At 44.7% G+C, this 19,150-nt stretch overlaps 1 protein-coding gene across 3 annotated transcripts; it reads right to left on the bottom strand.

The window, feature by feature from the left end:
* Positions 1–332: 332 nt before the first annotated feature.
* LOC108936726 (TBC1 domain family member 9-like) lies at positions 333–17,668 on the bottom strand. 3 transcript variants are annotated; one of them, XM_029250623.1, is made up of 22 exons: positions 17,301–17,668; positions 16,780–16,927; positions 12,059–12,169; positions 11,030–11,148; positions 10,347–10,575; positions 9,809–10,070; positions 9,250–9,457; positions 8,090–8,296; positions 7,699–7,845; positions 7,173–7,323; positions 6,726–6,940; positions 6,495–6,612; positions 6,036–6,321; positions 5,287–5,416; positions 4,858–4,956; positions 4,712–4,780; positions 3,897–4,134; positions 2,958–3,023; positions 2,644–2,739; positions 2,487–2,555; positions 1,895–1,998; positions 333–1,600 (listed from the first exon to the last, which is right to left on the bottom strand). In XM_029250623.1, the coding sequence occupies exons 2-22, from the start codon at positions 16,898–16,900 to the stop codon at positions 875–877; spliced, it is 3,771 nt and encodes a 1,256-aa protein (XP_029106456.1). In that variant the 5' UTR covers positions 16,901–16,927; positions 17,301–17,668; the 3' UTR covers positions 333–874. The 3 variants fall into 3 exon arrangements, with proteins under 3 accessions (XP_029106456.1, XP_018611782.1, XP_018611783.1); XM_018756266.2 differs by having other exon boundaries at positions 17,305–17,668; XM_018756267.2 differs by having other exon boundaries at positions 2,653–2,739; positions 17,305–17,668.
* Positions 17,669–19,150: the final 1,482 nt, after the last annotated feature.

Below are 19,150 nucleotides of genomic sequence, written 5' to 3'. Positions count from 1 at the left end.
CCCCCGACTTGGAGTTCCGAAGTTTGAGTCTCTGCGGCTTATTGTGCCATTTCCTGGACCAGAGCTGCAGGAGCATAGGCAATTAAAGATGATGAATTAATATAAAATGAATTAGTTTTTACAAATTTGTCTCAGATTTTAGGGATTCAACTTCTGAAAATATTCAGTGTTAAATGTTTAAAGTTGGAGAAGGAATTGCTTTTAGAACACAGCATTTGTTTGGATTTAACACATATATGTAGAAGTCTGTCCAGGCAATGTTATACATTAACAGAACTGTACGAGCAATGAAAAGCATTTCATGTTCCCAATTCAATTTCAGTTCTGAAATCTTTAATTAAAATATTATGCACAACTTTTATAAATAGACACCGAGGAAAAATGAAAAGCGACTCTGGAGCTAGAGAAATACCAAAAAGCAAATTAAAGTGTCTCTGTGCTCAAGTTTTAGAACAGTGGAACACTACAGCTGAAGGATCATACATGATGTGCAATCACTTATGGAACTTTGACCTTATTTTTGCCCTTGCTGAAGAGACATTAAGTTTAAGTTACAACAGTAGCATACAGTATATTGCATTAGATGATCAGACAGGTTATACTTAATATGAAGTATTACATAAGTAGGTCTGTCAGTTTAATATAATGTTGTGTGTATGGTAAATACTTTTGGTACATTACTATCTGTCTTGGTATGAAAAGACCTTGGTCAAGTATTTCTCTATGTAAAATTTGAAGTAGAGCGGCAGCCTTTTTAAGTTTCACATCTGTGACAGAAGAGGCGAATGCACCCCTGAAACAGTCTCTATATGAATTCAAGTCATACGGAACAAATTCTTACACAGATGGCCTGGAGCGAGAACATTACAGCTCCTCACGTGCTCTCGGAGAGGCCCGGCGAGCCTGGCGGAGGGGCCGCTTCGTATTCGGTGGAAGACAGGAAGGACCCCAGCTTGCGCATGCCCTTGGCCATGGCGAGTCGGGCAGCCATATCCACGGGTTTCTCAAAGTAGTGCACCAAGGCGGCTTCGGTGAGCACAGACGCCAGCAGCTGATCGAAGCTAATGGTCCAGTCCTTGTCGAGGCAGTCAGGGTTAGGAAGGCTGTCACCGAAGTGGCTGCTGCGCACCAGAACCGTGTCCTCGGCGATCTCCTCGCAGCGCAGCCGGTCTCTGTCATCCAGCTCGGTGTGGGAGCCTGAGCTCAGCACCGAGTAGGACGACACGGAGACATCGTCTCCGTGCCCTTTGTCCGGGAAGAACTCGGCCGAGTCCAGGCAGCCCCCCAACGGAAGCGAGTCCTCCAGCGTGACCTCCTCCAGAGCAGCGAAGGGTTGCTGTTTGTCCTCGCCCGTCAACCCTTCAGCGCGAGTGTCCCCACCATTAGTCTGCAGGCGCAGGAAGCCCTGCTCCCCAAGACCAACACTGCCCTCTTCAGTGACCCCCATGTTCATGCCAGTGGGGTTGCAGAATAGCTTCCCCACCTCACCCATCTCCAGCAGAAGGCTGGTGACTGTGGCTGCGGCATGGTACAGCTCCTGCTCCCTGGGGTCCTCGCTGAACATGTTGTACAGTGTCTTGCACAGCTCAATGAACTGGGCCTGGTGGAAGACACAACCAAACAATGAGCTATCCAGCAAATCAAGCAGGTGTATAGTTCATCCTCATATGACTAGACAAATTTAGGGTGGTGGTGGTTTCTGGTCAGACAACCAGTCATTCCAGAATGTTACGTGCTATTTTGCTAGAAGTCAAAATGTTTTAAGCACCATAACTGTCAATATTTCAAGTCATATGCAAGCATGAAATGTTAATTTATTAAATATTAAACGCTGAAAGTTATTTCATTCGATTCCTTCCAGTTCTGCATCCCTAAACAAATGCAGAGACCTCACCTGGTTCAGTTTGGGCAGCTCTTTTCTGTTCTCCGGCACCCAGCTGGCCTCCTGGTGACACTGCCTTAAGAACGTCTGCCAGTCAGGAGTCTGCATCCTCTTCACTAAGTTGGAGAAAGTAAGTTTCACTACAACCAGTCTTCAGTTTTATATTATTGTGGCATCACAGTGGCACAGGATCTTACACATATCAGAAAAACTGTTGATGTTGTTGTTGGACGAAATGAAGAATTCACCTCTGAAGCTGAATATGCTGCACTTAACCATTATATATTTGCAACAGTTATACAGCAGACCTATACTACAGAAATACAGCAAGCATCCATGGAGTCTTCCCTCGAAGAACAGATCGGGCACATTAAACTTGTGTGGATAATCACAACCTCAGTTGAACGGCTCTCCACATGACGCAGGTTTGAATCCCAACTAATGCTGTGCTACGCTTGATCAAAGCACTTACCCTAAATGGATACGGTAAATGTTACCCAGCTGCATGAATAACTCAACAAGTAGCTATCGATGTATTATCGATGTCAATTTTTTTGATAGAAATGTATCGGTTAAATAACCCAAATAAAACAGTGATGCATACCTCTCTCAGTCTTAAAGGTAACTCTCACAAAACCATCATCTTTCTCCTTTCTTGGCCCTGAGTCAAGCCCTGAAAGACAAGAACAATTAAAGATATAGGTCCATGGCAATCAAACCTGGTTTATGACAACAGAAATGGGAGGGAAATCCGCAATTACCGAACCAACCACGTGAGCTCTCGGCCGTGAAGTCCTCAAAAAAGTACTGCGTGGCTTCAAATGCAGAGTCCGGTTCATCCTGGACATCTGTCACCTCTGAAGTTCACAGAAGAGTGAGGAGGGTACCGACACACCCACAAACTCTGCCACATTTCATGATCTGTATCGCACATGTTTCTCCCAAACACACACACACACCAAGGCTCGACCTTCCTGCATGAAATAATGACTTTTTTCTTCTTCTGGACATCCACTGACATTTGAAGGGCACAAGAACTATATGTACACAGGGTATGTAGTTAGGGTTCACTTACCAGGCCAAACATGGAGCTTATAGAGCAGCCTCAGTTTGTCTGTCAGGTCTCCGTGACAGAGCACACCTATGCAGAAAGTACGTGACAATCCGGCCATCAGACCGCTTCCTCATATATGGATGCGCTGCACTTGTAACGACGTCACACGTTGTAGGCAGGTGGGCTGTTAATGCCGAATTACCTTCCTCATACTTTGAAAATACTCAGGGATCAAAGTTTACATTTATTACATCTACAAAATTTTCATTTCCTCTTCCTCCCCATCTCAATTCCTCCTATACATTTCCCATTATTACGGTAAATTGTCGCATTCATACGCTGCAGTGCTTGCTTGAGTTTCAGCCAGCAAAGTAAGGAGACTTATTCAACGCTAGTGAACAATTTTTTTGCCCAGTGATTCAGCCAGGTAATTCTGAGTGTATCAATTCAGGGTAAATACCTTGATGAAGGGTACTGTAGCAGGAGGTGTGATTTAAACCTGAGTCAAGAGCAAGACAGCAACTCTAACCGCTATGCCACATGCTGCATATTTCATGAAAGAACTGATTGCCAGGGAGCCCAGTTTATCATATATTCACCAAATCAATAAAAGCAGATAAAGCTCTTTCAGCTCTACTCATTTATATATCGTTCAAAGGATTTAAGTGAACAACATGGAGGTTCCTTAGCATGAATTATTCCAGTAGAGCACACCACTGTATATTAAAAAAAAAAAAAATGCTTTGGTAAAACAAACTACTAAATCAATTACATTATAAACTTCATAATTATTTGGGTATGCACTGCCATCTTGGCCAGGGTGTAACCTACCTCACACCGTATGCTTCCAGGCTTTGGAATGAAATTTTGGATTTGAAGTTTGACATTCCCTCATTGCAGTCTAACTTAACATCTTGGTACTAGTAGACAAAATGACACGGTGGGGTCCCGAGAACGTACTCAGTCCAATGATGAACTCCCGGAAGTTGATGAGGTTGTCTCCATTCCGGTCTAGGTGCCGGAAGAAACGCAGGGCCAGGGTGTCTGAGTGGTCTCCACCAGCCCAGGGAAAAAGACTGAAGAGGCCCTTGAACTGCTCCAGATCGATGCGATACTGATCCATGTAGGGTAGACTGGGGTCGTGCCGCTCCATGGGGCTGCTGCTGCCACCCCAGTAGCAGCTGGTGAGGTGTTCCGCCTGCGGTTGAACCACAAAGTCACACAGCTTGAGGATTAGTATAGCCGGGTTTCCATAACGTGGGGGGTTGCAGTGGCGCAGCGGGTTTGGCTGGGTCCTGCTCTACGGCAGGTCTAGGGTTTGGATCCTGCTTAGGGTACCTTGCGACGGACTGGCGTCCCGTCCTGGGTGTGTCCCCTCCCCCTCCGGCCTTACGCCCTGTGTTGCCAGGTTGGGCTCCGGCTCCCCGCGACCCCCCATGGGACAAGCAGTTTCAGACAGTGTGTGTGTGTGTGGGGCTTCCATAACAGCAGCATACAATACATACTCACTGCAGAAACTGCTAATTTTATACATGTAATCTTCATCAGTGAAGTGCTCTTACTCAGGCAAATAGAAGCATTTCCAATAAGACATATCTGCACAATGTTACTTTCATAAAACATGTATGCATGGTTCTCATATTGACTGAGAAAGCATAGTGCAGATTGGTGTTCATCAACAAAAGGACCCCACAGTACCTCTTCACCAAGTTAGTTATCCACCAAGCAGAAGGCTGTGGGCCTGGAGCATGCCAGCGTCCTCTATAGTCACTCACCTTGAACAGGCCATAGAGTTCCTCCACTTGCTCGGTGCTGAAGGCGGTTTCGTTCAGAACGGTCCGCACCTAGGGACAGAAATGCAAGAAGGGTAAATACGTCCTATTTATCTAAATAGATAGTTCATGACGGGATAATACTTTACCACATTGCGTTTTGTGGTATCCTCAATGGTCTGAATCACTCTCAGCTTCAGTTTGAAGCGCATCTGTTCGATAGTGTCTGCGCTGATGGCACCAAATTTCTGCAGAAACATCCAACGCCGGAACATAAGCAATTTCTGCAAAGAACCATTCGCTTCTCACTCTGACAAATGCTTTAAAATAAATATCTTCAAAGATCAACATGTTCTTAGAAAGTTTGAGTTTAGATCTAAAATAGATGTATAGAAAATTGTTAGATAATGAAAAGCAGCTGAAGTCTTTCATACAAGTTAGCATATGCTATCATGCTGCTCAACAAGTAACCATGAGACCATTAAGAATCTTGGGGGGGAAAAAATCCTTGTCGGTCACCTTGTACTAAAACATGTTAAATAATTCACAATAACGAGCATCTTCGTGTTGTCTGGTACCTCGTAGGAGCTGTGAACCAGCTTGAAGATGTCCACTTCTGGGTATGATTCCTTGTCATCAATCAAAAGGGAATGCAGGTGTGGCATTGGTGGCAATGTGCTGTCTCTATTGCAGATGCTGTCGAGGTACCTAAAACACACAAAGCCAAAACTTCACACCAAACAATTTTAATCAAGTATAAGAAACTGAGGCCCGTTTAAGCTTGAAGCATGCATTGTTGACCTGACATTTAAACTTGTGGGCTGATCAAACAGTTAAGACTATGCATGCATCTGAAGGTTCCTCAGGGTTGAGGACTTTTCGAAGTACCCTCCTTCACACTCTATATACTTATTGCTAAAAAAAAAAAAAAAAAGTGTCCATCATGCAGCAAGTTATTTTACATTATTTTTTCACCTTCTCATAGCTTTTTTTTATGCCCCTTGATCACTTTTCTCAATTTTTACACAAAGTTCAGCTGCAGATTTTTGTAGCAGTTAAACACTGCTCACGGCTACCATCGCAAAACGGGTTAAAATTATTGGGTGTTATGATTGAAGGAGTAAATGAAAATCAGGCCTACTGCTGGTGTACAGTCATAAGGCCTTTACCTTGATTTGACCTAATACATGTGCTGCATAGACTGAATTATTCAATCAAACCTCTCAGATGTTTGATTTATGTGTATGTTTGAGGTTTTCCTCACTGGAGAGATTTATACTGTAAAATTGTGTTACAAACGCTACTTCTTAATCTCTCCAGCACCCACCTGCCCAGAACTGTCATGGCCTCTCCGTCATCCTTGCACTTAAGAAGCTTATCCACATTGGCGTCCACCACAGACAGGGCCAGCTGGAAGATGACCTTGACTCCTTCATAGAAGAAGCAGTCAACCACCACAACAGCACTCTCAAAAGGCATAACGCTAAGGAAGAGTGTGAGGAACCAGGAAAGTGAGATGGTGGTGATGACGCCCAGGTCCTGCATGCAGTCGTACAGCTGGGGTACATGCTCCCGGGCTAGCTCCTCAAAGACACCCTGGTCCACCAGTGCACCTTCACATTTCACATAGAGGGAACACCATAAAATTTTCATCATTTCCAAAGATTAAAATAGATCACACATGAGGTCCATCAAGAGGTGCCAGTGGAATGAATTTGTAGACACATAGCTCTTATAAGTGTATCTCCACGTGGTGCCAAATGAGAGCATGAGAAGGAACACTGACCCACAACCCTGGTGTTGTAGTAGTCTGGAAGCATTCTCTCACACAAGGCCACCAGCAGCCAGAAGGCCTCCTCTTCCTTCGCATATAGCAACATCACAGAGGTCACGATGTTCATAGCCTGTTCACAAAAAACAGGAAGAGAGCCATATTAGGCCTCAACTATTCTCCTTGCCACAGTATGCTTGCAGGAAAGGGTGTGCAGCTGGATCGAGGTTGTAGAGCTTCACCCACCTGGCAGTAGCCGATGCTGGGGTTGCGGAAAGCATAGGCAGTAAGCACCCTCCTCAGAGCGCCCATGCCCATCTCATTCTGGAAGGCTGGGTGCTCTGGCAGGGAGCGGTGCAGGTCGCGCTCAATCTCCTCTGTAGCTAGGCTGCACCTCCCCATGGACTTCATCACCAGCTCCTCATAGTAGCCTGGGTGGGTGGCCATCTCATTGATGGCACCTGCACAGATTGAGCACTGTCAAGGTCAGCATGACAACTGCAGCTCTTAGCACGTCAGAGTACACATGCAGACAGAATGACCATCTTCCATTTCTGTTGGAGCAATTCCAGGTAACCACCTTTCTTCAAAGAGAACATCTTGTGGAACAGCAGCCATCAGATTACAATTCTTTGTCCTTAAACTCTGCTAATGTTCTGTAGCTCGAGAAGACCCTCGGTGTTTGAAGCTCACCAGAGAAAAGCAGCCAGAGCTCGCCCCTCATGCTGTCTGGGATTCCCTTGAGTACCAGCTCCTTGGTCTTCTCTGTGCGGTACATGCAAACACCATGGCCATATTCTGCAAAGTGATTCCTCCAAGCCTTCTCCTTCAGGATCTCCTTGGCCTAGAAGACAGATAAAGCAGGTTGCGTTAACTCCTACTTTGTGGAGAAGTAGAGTGCCATCAGAATCTCAAAATGTGAAGATGTTCAGTAAAGGTGAACAACTTTACGGCAGTAGACGTTTGGCACATGGAACAGCGTAAACCTGATGGTGGTAAATCATTTGAGAGAGTAGATGTAGTCCCTGCATGGTCAAATTGACTCCTGTCAGAGTTCATTTAAAACTGAAAGGGCACTAAAGGCACGCAAAAGTGATAAGTGAGCCAAAGCGAATAAAGACTGAAAAGAAGAACAGAAATCACTGCCTAGTGAAAAGTAAACTTCCCAGGGGATTGTCTCTGAAATTCCATCCAGCAAGAGCTGGCTCTAAATATTTACCAGCTTCGGGCTGAACTCCTCTGGGGATCTCCGGCGGTACACGGCCATGAGGGGCTGTACGGCCGTGGGCATGCTGGTGTTGTACAGATGCCGCTCGCTTTCTGGCTCTGAGCTGCAGGAGGGCAGGCTGCTCTGCCAGGAATACACCTGGGGAGGGAAGCATGTTACAGCCTGGGGTCTGCCATTTGGAGGAGGAGGTTCGAACTTTCTCCTCATCTACACAAAAACCCACTAGTGGCTGGGGTACAACTCAGTACATTTAGATTGCTTGTCACAGTTCTATTCACAATTATGCAGCCTACAGACACTCTTTTTAAAAGCTAGGAATTTTGGCAGGTTTCTCCAGAATGTTGCGTTACGTGAGAAACGATGAATCACAGGCTCAACGCACCTCCTCGTCCGAAGAGCTGAAACTCTCAGCCATATCTTCTTCGTAGCAGTTTCGGGAAGCCGTTTCCTGCAGAAAGCCAGAGATTCTCCGAAGAAGGAAGTCCTGGTCTTTGAGGTAGGCGAAGAGGAAGGTCATCCTGTTCTTGGTGCTGATAGACAAGGGGCTGGGAAGGACACTAGAGCTGTCTGCCTTCTCTACAACAGTCACCTAGAAGATGTCAAAAGAGAGAGAAACACAGAAGATGACAAAAACGGAGCATGATGAATATCCTATGCAGCAACACGAGAAAAAGTGGTCAGAATTAAACTTTTGCATAAAATACAACTTTTCAAACTGCTTCTAAATGACGCTTTGTCATTACTAATCACCATGTACAAGCCATTATAGCACATTACAGTGGTTAGAGGCAAGTGCAAAAACATAAGTTTCAATGCTCACTCCTGCTGTAGTGCCCTGGAGAAAGGTGTTGACCATGAATTGACAGAGTAAGAATACCTTGCTGTATAAAGTGGTAAATCCTTGATTCCTTCCAATCTAACAATGCAAGGAATGTTCCTTGATTATAATCTCTGCTAGTTGCTGAATGAATTAAATCATGCACATTTTTGTTGTTGCATCCATTAATGCAGTTTGCACAGAAAGCTACACAATGCCTTAGGACTCTCCGATAGTATAACATATAGAAGTATAATGGAAAAACCTGACAGCATCAACCTGGGTTAGCTAAACCATCTACTGCTGTCAGGCTCATCTAATTAGTATTCATGGATTACATAAATGGAACCACTCACTCCAAAGTATTTAAAATCATAACAGAATAAATCTACCCTCTAAGCAACAATAATCACAATAGCTTATACGTAGTTTAAAACTATCCAGTGCACTCAGCTGAATATTTTAGAACAATTTTAGGTACCTTCCAGGATTTTAAACACCCTGTGTCCACGATGAATGAAATTTCAAGCAGTAAGTTTGGATGCAAGTGCAGTTTTCTGACCACTTAGCAGTGAGACTATACTGCTGTCCCAGAAATGCTTGTAAACTCTCATTAAGAAACACCAAAGCTGCATCTCTGTAATAGTCTTTAAAATGCCACTGTGAAATTTTCACACCACTGCTCCTGACCCAAAGACCCTGCTGTAACAGGATTGTGTGCTCACCTCCCTCAGAGGGATGACAAGACTACACTGAGCCTCCTCCTTGCTAGAGAAGCAGATGTAATTCTTGGACACAAAGAGCTGGCCCACAACGTGTTTCTTGCTGAAGGGTGTCCACAGGGTGCAGTCCGTGTGCCCGTCCAGCTTCTCGTCCTTGGGCAGCCTGAAAAGGGATCTGTATCGCTCACTCTTTGCCCTGGCATCCAGGTCCCTGTGCCAAAACAAAGGGTGAAGAGGCATTAAGAGGGATGGTCCCATTTGGATTTAGACCTTTCTGCCATCTTCCATGTGGCATGTGATGTAATGCTTGAGAAAAATTAAAAAGGCAAGACTTGAGTTACGCATTTAGTCTGAACTGTTTTTTTTCTCCCCCAAGACATTCCTTGATGATGAAGCAAATTATGCTGGGTTCCACTTGTCACAAGTATGGGTCAGTGACACGCAATACATTAGTTAAATGGAGCAGAAGAAGAGGATTCAAACAAAGAAGGTAAAGGAACATTTAACCACACGATTTATAATGGACACTGTACGAAAAACATATTCAAGTTAAAAGGCTTGCCTTTTGAGCGCAGGGACTTTCTTAGGCATTTTGCTCTTCAGTTCAGGTAGTGAGAGGTCCTGCTCAAAGGTCTTGTTGTCCAGCAGCTGACTCATGGCAATGTTGGCCAACTGCTTCATGAGCTTGAAGGTTTCATTGATGTTGAGGAAGAAGGAGAAGATGTACTCCTTGGCCCTGGTGCTGACTTTAATGCTGTCTGGTAGAATCACTGTAGCATTCCTCTCCAGCTGAGTAATGTCCGCCCACTGGATCACCATTTCATCTGAAAAAGGGTGTGTTATTTTAAAAATATTAAATATCCAAAACAGTCAGAGTGCAAAAGTCAAGTTAACATTTGCTGTTTATTATATTAAATCGGCTACATTATCAATGTAGGCAGCAGTTGTACATCAACTCCAATGCTACAAACCAGCATTGACAGCTTTTGACGCAGAGGATATTTAGCTCCACATCACTTCATTGTTACCTTAAAATCCATGCTGTTCATTTTTTTTGCAGACCACAGATTGCATCCCTAATCTCAAACAAAGCACCTTACCCTCTTTACGAAGCAGGAATGAGTAGAAGCACAGGTGGTTGATACTGAGGTAGAGCCAGCCCTGTCGAGGCACCTTGCTGTTCCAGTAGCTGCAGGAGTAATAGCTGACCAACTTCTCCTCCTCAGGCATATCAAACAGCCTGTGGAATTGAGAGGTGGCCTCTTTGAACTTGTCCGTGTCGCCGTCTTCCCTAACGCCACAATTCTGGCTAGATTCTGCCAACACACCCTATGAGGAGAAGAGAACAGTCTTCACGGATGGAGCAGGAAGCTCACAAGTAAGAACATGGACTTGAAAGTCACAAATTTGAATATTACAGGAGGGACTTTGATGTAGAAACTTTGAACAATGCACTTGATAACTTGAGTTACACTTGTTAAAAATGAGCAGTGTCAAGGTGTATGCCACCTTGGACACAGCAATGGCTTTGCAGTGAAACCATGACATTTTTTTGAGAAAAGCAATAGCTGAGAGTGATATTTATCACGCACTATCTGCTGACTCTTTCTTATATAAAATGTAGAAAAGTCTAACAAGGATTTTCCTCACTCATTATGCAGAGAGCAGATGGATGAACCTTGTTTAGGACTGAAGTAGAAGCTCTATCACCTTCGCCACTTCTTGAAGTAACACTTAAAACCTTGGCTCTTGAAGCAATTGAAGCCCAGCTCCTGATTCTCACCTGGATCTTGACCCTGACAAATGTGTTCATATCTCTCCCGTTCTCAAAGGTGGAGAGAGTCTCCAACAGGTTGTGCTCCAGCCACTCCCAATGCTTTGTGATCTCACCGTAGGATGCGCCTGAAGGAAGCAACAGATCATTGAAGGGTCAGTGTGCTGGGGCCACGGCCACCACGTGTCCACTGTTAGGGTCAGCATGTGGGGCTACAGGCACCAGGGTAAGTACTGCACTCCTTGCATGAAGCTGAAAAAAGAAAGGTGCTAATGGCTGTAGGTGGTTGTTTGCCCTCTGAGATCATACCTTCTCCTTTCTCACTATGGGGGGCAGGGACCATGCTGGGGCAAAAACAAATGGACTTCAGCAGCATGACAGATCCACAATAGAACATGAGGAACATCATGAGACTGGCTTTGGAAGACTACATGGGGCAGACTAAATGTGTGACAATCTGAGCAAATATACCTTAATAGATCAAGGTCACAAAATACAGGCCTGGACAGCAGCCTCCAGATTGCTTGTGCAAGACAAGAAATAGCCAAAGGAACATAATCACTTCTGCAATTACAGCCACAAAATCATGAAGTTTGTATGAGGTTCAGCGTGACGTTTGAGCGATCACTTCTCAGCAGGGTGGTAATACAGGGTTTATAAGCACTCCAGTACTGAATATCCAGAACAAAATGCCACACAAATTCTATGAACTGTAATATGTCCATTTTAAATTACCGATGGTTTGTCAACACCAAAATTATCCACTCTGAGTCAAGTGAACAATAACCATCATGAGTAACATTCGATTTGGTGAGTACCAAAATGTGGCACAAGTCCATAACGTGTATTTTTTTTTAATTGAAGGTATATAAAGTATATTCAAAAAGTACAATACTTTCCATGACATTTCAGCACCTTTTTCCATTTATTTTCAAGCACATTTAAGCACACGGTTTTGCCATATTTATTTCCACGACTTTCCATTTCTTCCAGGACCCGTACGAACTCTAGTACGGTGAAGGGCACAGCCCTACCCACCATGTGCCACTGTCCAGCAGGTCAGGGAGTCCGGCGACTGGTAGAGGATCCTGTAAGGAGCAACGCGGGCACCGGAGGCCAGCACTGCATCAAGGGTTCCAATCAGCAAGCCTGCGGAAGAAATTAAAAGCACAGTCCAGTACACAAGAGCACAGATATTAAAACTAAGACTTGGGGCTGCTAAAATTATGCTTGTTAAAGTAAATTGTTAAGGGTGATGTGTTCAGTTTATTCCTGAAAGGACAATATGTTCATTTTCCCTCCGGAGAAACCGGTCTCCTCCTGAGGAGATGTTTCCGGATGCCCAAGTAGAGCACGAAGCCATTTACCAAACGATCAAGAACAGAAACACAGCAGCAGCAAGCAGGAGCAGCACAACACGGAACAAAGGCCTCTTATCGAGTACTTAGCCGAATGTCTGGAAGGTCAATTCGGAGAGTGATTTCGTAACCCGGCAGAGGAGCATTTGTTGTCACACGCCGTCCTGTTCCCAAAGCTCAGTCATCGTGACCAGACAGAACACTTCTGTGCATAGCTAAGGAGAACATCCTCAGCGCCGACCTCCCCGTCCAGTTCGACCCGTCTGTCGCACATCATCCGTGTGATGACGAACCAAGCTCACGGACGTTCAGCTTAGAACGACGGCTGGATTTTTTTAAATGTTCTAGACCACTTTGCCTTTTGTGAAATCTCACTGTAGCCACAACATGCATACCATGCAAGTCCACTGAAAACTTGCGAGACTTTGACAAGGATGGTCGCTCATTCAACAATGTTATTTCCTAGATGATGAAACGGAGAAATAAGTGCTCGTTCTTTACAGGGACCCAGGCCAAGTCTTAAAGCGTGTTCAGCCGAACGTCTCATTTTCTTAGAACTGAAAACAAACGGCTAAAAAATATTAAGCGTAAAAAGATTTCTCCATTGTGTGAAATTGAGAGTGAAATATATTGTGGGATGTGAAAGACGCCGCAGAACGTTCAGGTGCGACTTAAACGCGCACCATGACCTGCCTACGGGAGGCTTCTGCACACACATTATTTTTAGCGTTGGAGCTGGATGGGGGCATTTAACACTTACACCACATTAGCTTTCTTTTAAACCTTATCCATTCATACAGCTGCATACTTTGCCGACTCATTCCAGGTTAAAAGCCTCGTTGAAAGAAACAATCGCAGAACACATATCAACCGCATACTACATGCTGCCTTCTGTATGTAGTCAGAATCTGGAACAGCTTAACTTGCACAAGAACCAAAGCGCCACACATCTTACCCCACCTCTGCAGTAACAGCATCATTTTATGTACTTATATATTTATATGCTCATAAGTATCTAAATATATTAGGGACAGCTACTGCCTTTGGACCCGACGGCTGCGGGTTCGATCCCCACCGCCAGCTGTAGTACCCTTGAGCAAGGTACTTACCCAGTGTAATACCCGTTGCTCCAGTAAAATCACCCAGCTGTATGAATGGGTACATAATTATAAGCTTGTGACTATAATAACTGTAAGTACCTAAACAGTGTACATCGCTTTGGAGAAAAAAAAAGTGTCAGTTAAATGAATGAAGGTAAATGTACAGTATACTGACTAAGAACATGGTCATAAAAATTTTTTTTTTTAAAGAAAACAAAGGGAAGTCTGCAGTTTCATGAAAAAGGCTATTATCAAATGTCACTTAAAACCTCCAAATGAGCAGAGAAGTCACTGTGGACAACAAATTTTCTTTGGCTCATAAACAAGAGCAAAATATGCTCTATTGGAGTCGCAATTTGCCAAATCAGACAGCTCTTGCTTACTATTTTTGTGCACAAACGAGACGAGCATAAAGGGGATCTTTGTCGGCTCAGACGCATTAAAAACCCGGCGCCGGGCCGTTTCTCACGCGCCCATTCCCACCTGTCTGCCCACCCCCTACAGGTACGGACGCTGTTATCAGTGTCCTCAATAGCATATTCCGTGCTCTAAGGTTACCCCGTTTCGAGCACAGCGAGCTCTCTGGGCAGAGGACCCCCGGCAGCTCGGCACGGTGTTTATGGCTACAGCGACCCAGCAGCGCTAAGCAAACCGTTTCAAAATTGCTGCTTTCAGATACATCATCCTCAGCGTAGTTTTCAAGAAGTCACTAACTTTGCACCTCCCTGGGACCAAACGGGAAGCAAAACTCAAATGAAGGTGGAAGTGCATGAAGCAAAAGTTTGAATACGTTACAAACCAATGCGACACCCAATATGACCTTCCTCCTGTTCCGATTTGCACTGAGGCGCCGTGTCGAAGCTGTGGCAATTTAGTCTTAATATTTCATTCGCTTTGCAATATGCTTATCTGGCAATTTGCTGCAAAAATGGGCGTTACAATTTTAAAATTTAACTGATCAGGTTGTGGGGAGACGGTGGCGCAACGGGTTTGACCAGGTCCTGCTCTCCTGTGGGTCTGGGGTTCGAGTCCCGCTTGGGGTGCCTTGAGACAGACTGGCATCCCGTCCTGGGTGTGTCCCCTTCCCCTCCGGCCTTACGCCCTGTGTTGCTAGGTTAGGCTCCGGTTTGCCGCAATCACCCTCAGGACAAGTGGTTTTAGTCTCAGGGTAGGTGGTGCGTGTCTGTTCATTCTCTCTCTCTCGCACGCACGCACCACCTCCACGAAAGCTGGGTTCAAAGGTATGAAGCCCACCCTACCGAACAAGACAATACGGAGAAGCTCTAAAGGAGGGCAGGGAAGTTTGCAAACTGTTGCTCAATGCTGGTATTTCGGCGCTTCCATTGATCCCACGTTTGAAATGTTGAGCGATAATCAATCATGAGATATGTTTTGAAATATCAGGGAACGTAGGATGACTTCAGTATTGGTTTTAGTCAAACGCAGTTCTGACTAACACCCACAACCACTTCCCTCACAGACTGAAACCAGCAGAACGGGAACTTTACAGCTTGTCCCATGGAGCCCGGTGAACACTGTCATCGCAGTGGCATCAAGAGACACTCCAAGTGGCCCTTCTCACCCACAAGGCTGAATCGAAAGCACGCTGCCGGATATTTGTGGGTGTTCATCCCTGCAAGAGTTAACAGGCTGAATCCATGTGGCGGAGTAGTTAGAACTGCCACCTTGCACCGAGGACCCGGGTTCAAATCCCACCTCCCTCGACCAAGATATGTATCCCACATATAGACTGTAAAAAATTACCCTGCTATATAAAAGGGTAAGTAGTGTAACCCTGTAAGTCACTTTTGAGAAAAGCTTTGTCTAACTGAATCATTTCTGCTGATGTATAGATGAGTGACCCAGTGTAAGTAGTGTATGTAGCAGTGTAAGTCACCACGGTGAATAAGGTGTGTGGGCTCACAACGCTAGAGTTCGTTGGAAGTCGCTTTGGAGAAAAGCTTCTGCTCTAGACGCAAAATATTTAAAATGCTACGGCAACATGGACAGCTGCCTGCTTTTGTTGTACTAAACAACCTGTTGGAGTGACATGGTAGCTTGTCAAGAGCCTTAATTCCGTCCATGGCTTGTATCCTTGTGTTTCAATATGAGGAAGAAGATATCCTTACGTGTATTAGTGCATTACTGTGGTAAAGAGCATAAAGGAACTAAATGAAGTGAATTTCAGTCAGTGACATGTATTGTACTTTTTGTATCCAGATCCTGTCCATCGCGGCACTGTGTTTTCGGTGTTCGTAAGCCAGGGCTCTCAGCAACCACCAAGTCACGTTGGAAAAAAAAAATGCCCATATGACACTTCATTTGGATCTATTCACTGCAGCTGGAGGAATAGGAATATTCTGAAAAGTAAAGGGGTTTTCGAAAGCTAACAGCTGCTCTCTACCTATCTTTGCACCAAGACAGAACTCAAAAGTACATATATTTTAAAAAAGTAAAGCACAGGCTGAAGATGAAGAACGGCAGTGAAATGCGATCCTTGTAAGAAATGACAGGATTCCATGTTCGCGTGATGCGTCAGTATCATCCAAACACTACTCACGAGCTTTAGCATTATGGCTGCTGCCTTTAGACCCAAAAGTTGCAGGTTCGAATCCTATCTCCAGCTGTAGTACCCTTGAGCAAGGTACTTACCCTAAATTGCTCCAGTAAAATTACAGAGCTGCATAAATGGGTAAATAATTGTAGGCAGTGTAACATTTAAGTCGCTTCAGAGAAAATCATCAGGTAAATGAAAAAAGTTAAAGCTAAAAAGTTACAAGTGAAAGTGATCAAGTGCGAAACACCCCCCCAATGAATAAACTCGGGAGTCACATGGCCACGAGGGGGGTTCATTCATCTCCTGTTGGAGTCCACTTGTTTTTCTGGTTTCGGCGTTTACAGGCCTCAAAGCTTTTTCGCAACTCCAAGCATGAATAGCCTTAATTGATATGCATTTACCCAAATTTCCCTACTTTGCTCCAAGTACACTGCATATTTTATAAGGCCTTCCCACTTACGCCACATTTACATTTATTCATTTAGCAGATACTTTCTCCAACTTACAATGTTAACCTACTTACAGTTATTTACCCATGTATACAGAGTGGAGTAATTTTACTGAGGCAATTCAGGGTAGGTACCTTGCTCAAGGGTACTACATCCAGAACTGGGAATCGAACCTGCGACCTTTGGGTCCAAAGGCAGCAGTTCTAACCACCACACAAGTGTGAGCATTAATGGGACATATAATACATAGACAGATACATTTTAAAGTAGATCTGTGTACAGATGCAACTCTTACCTGCAAGTCCTCCATCTCTGTCTCTAGGTCCCCTTCTCTTCTGAAGGACAAAATAGGGGTTGGCTCTTTCTGTGGCCCACAGAGCGCAGGGGAGCCGCACCTCCGCCGGGTTCAACCACATGATCTTCTCAGGGCACTTCAGTGAATCCTAGACACGCACACGCACACACACACACACACACACACAGTAACGAAACCTTCAGTCACAGGCTCCAAACACTCAATCTCGGCGGCTCACTCATCCTGAAGAAGTCTCTTCCACATCACACACACAGCACTCGTCTTAAAAATGGCCTTGATTTTGAGCAGAGAGCCGATTTACTCCATTATGTGATGTGTGTGAACACACGTGACTGAGTGCAGAAATATCGTACTGTACTCACTGCTGTAGAAAGATACATTATTTACTGTACGAATGAATGAAACACTGCGGCAGGTCTGAGAGTACCGGACACATTTAATGATTTATATTATTTCTTTTTGTATATCAGATTCAAACAGCGGAGGAGCTATACACTTACTTACAGTATCGCGTAGCCTAAATGGAAAAGGACACGTTAAATAAAATTCATCTTCTGCGAACGTTAAAAAAGGCGTCAGGGTGCAGAGTCCGGAGACGCAGCTCCGCGATCCGCTGCGCTGCTGGTCCCCACTGAACGCGCACGCACGGAGTGCTCAGCTCCGCACCAGCTGTCACTCACGCCCCATTTCTCTGCACTACTCATAAAAACTGCTATAAAAACGAAGCGACGATGAATTTAAATTTTTAATTTTTTTTTTTTTTTTAAAAAAAAAAAATAAAAAAAAAAAAATGCGTAACTGCGCACGCCGATCCGTACAGCGAAGCCCGACACGCGCACACAAACAAAGCCAAGCGCGGCACCGTGGAGGCGCGTCCAAACAGAGCGTCGGGACTGAGGGGCGTGGCCGCGTCATTACGTCACCTCCATGCAGATGGAGGCGTGGCTTGCGAGCGAACGTTTGAAGCTTGCGAAGAAAGAGCACGTGAAGCTTACTGGGCGTAGGGGGCGTGGTTTAAAACAAAGGCGTAGTTTCTTGAACGCGAGGTTACTGGGCGTGGCTAGAAGCACGTGGGCGGAGCAGAGAACGAGCGCGTTAATATTTCAACCCTGGGAAATTTTGTGTCCTTTAATTAGGACAGCGGGGGCATGGTCTGGCATCGTAATCACGATGCACCTAGTGCAGTAGCTCGTTTTGAAGAAAACCCAGAAAATAATTGTGGAAATTTCACGACGTGAAAATTAAAAGTTACTTCTGGGAAAAATCAACTGAAACTTTCTCTGAAGTTTAGTAGGACAAAGTTTTCTCCAAGTAGTATAGTAATCCTTTCAGATTCACTGGGGCCTACAGGGCACGCTCTCAAATGTACTTTATTTTAATGCAAAGTGAATAAGAACTATTTCCAAACGACTGATCGATGTCACGTCTGTCATTTTACTCAGTGCTGCATGCACCATTCAGATCAGGGTGTCCATCTTCAGGCCACTTTCAACTTACTTCTCATCTCAGCTGGCTGTAGTCTCCACGGTAACAGCACACCCTTCATTTCTGCCACTATTAAATTTACCAATATTTGTCAACCGCGCACTGGAGCTGCAAACACTGGAAGGCAGTTCAGTTAAGCTTGCCCAACATTCACTCTGTTTACCTGCATTTTAAAAACCATCAGAAGTAAACACAGGTATCGTTTGCTCCAATGCAAACAGAAATGAAAAAATGTGAAGAAAACCAAGACTGAACAAAAAAACTGAGTGCCTATGTGTAACTTGACAATTTGAGCACGAGTAATGGCAAAGCTTAGTCATCAAGGGCCTTAAAATAAAATTGGAAGGAAAAAAAAAAAAAAAACAAAAAACAATCTGTGCGCTGCTAAGGAACAGGGCCCTTGGGAAAACTGACACGGAAAACTGCCAAGAGGCCAGGAAGAAATTCTGTGGTGTGATAAGCACATAACGAGTTAAAAAACAAAAGAGAGATAAACTGATACAATTTTCTCCACTGATGATTTCCACACCATCTGAAAAGTCTCCGATCACCAACAGGCAGAGACCCCCCATGCAAAGACGAGACTAAAAGTCTTCCAGCTTTTAAATGCAAATTAGAAAAAGAATGGACTCTGAGTCACTGGCCCCTTCAAGAACTCCTCCAGCCAAATTTACATTCGCCAGAGTCTTTATCACCTTCCTCCTTCCCTCCTCCAACACTTCACTTCTACATTTGCATGACTACCTCCTGTCTTATCAAAAAACAAAGGACAAAACTGAAGGGCAAGGTGGTACGTGGCCAAGACTGAGGTCAAAAGCACAAAGACTGTGCTGACTGAGCGTAGGACAAAACCCCCTCGGATGGT

The sequence above is a fragment of the Scleropages formosus genome, chromosome 3 (assembly GCF_900964775.1).
Source record: "Scleropages formosus chromosome 3, fSclFor1.1, whole genome shotgun sequence".
Classification (NCBI taxonomy): Eukaryota; Metazoa; Chordata; class Actinopteri; order Osteoglossiformes; family Osteoglossidae; genus Scleropages; species Scleropages formosus.
This window is presented reverse-complemented; position numbering and strand designations above follow the sequence as displayed.

Bases quoted from the DNA above. Each gene is read 5' to 3' on its own strand.
- LOC108936726 (XM_029250623.1), bottom strand. From the start codon at position 16,900: ATGTGGTTGAACCCGGCGGAGGTGCGGCTCCCCTGCGCTCTGTGGGCC. The intron at 6,322-6,494 runs GTCAGTGTTCCT...TGAAATGTGAAG, and splicing joins CTACAACACCAGGGTTGTGG to GTGCACTGGTGGACCAGGGT. The intron at 4,135-4,711 runs GTGAGTGACTAT...GTTCAACCGCAG, and splicing joins AACTCTATGGCCTGTTCAAG to GCGGAACACCTCACCAGCTG.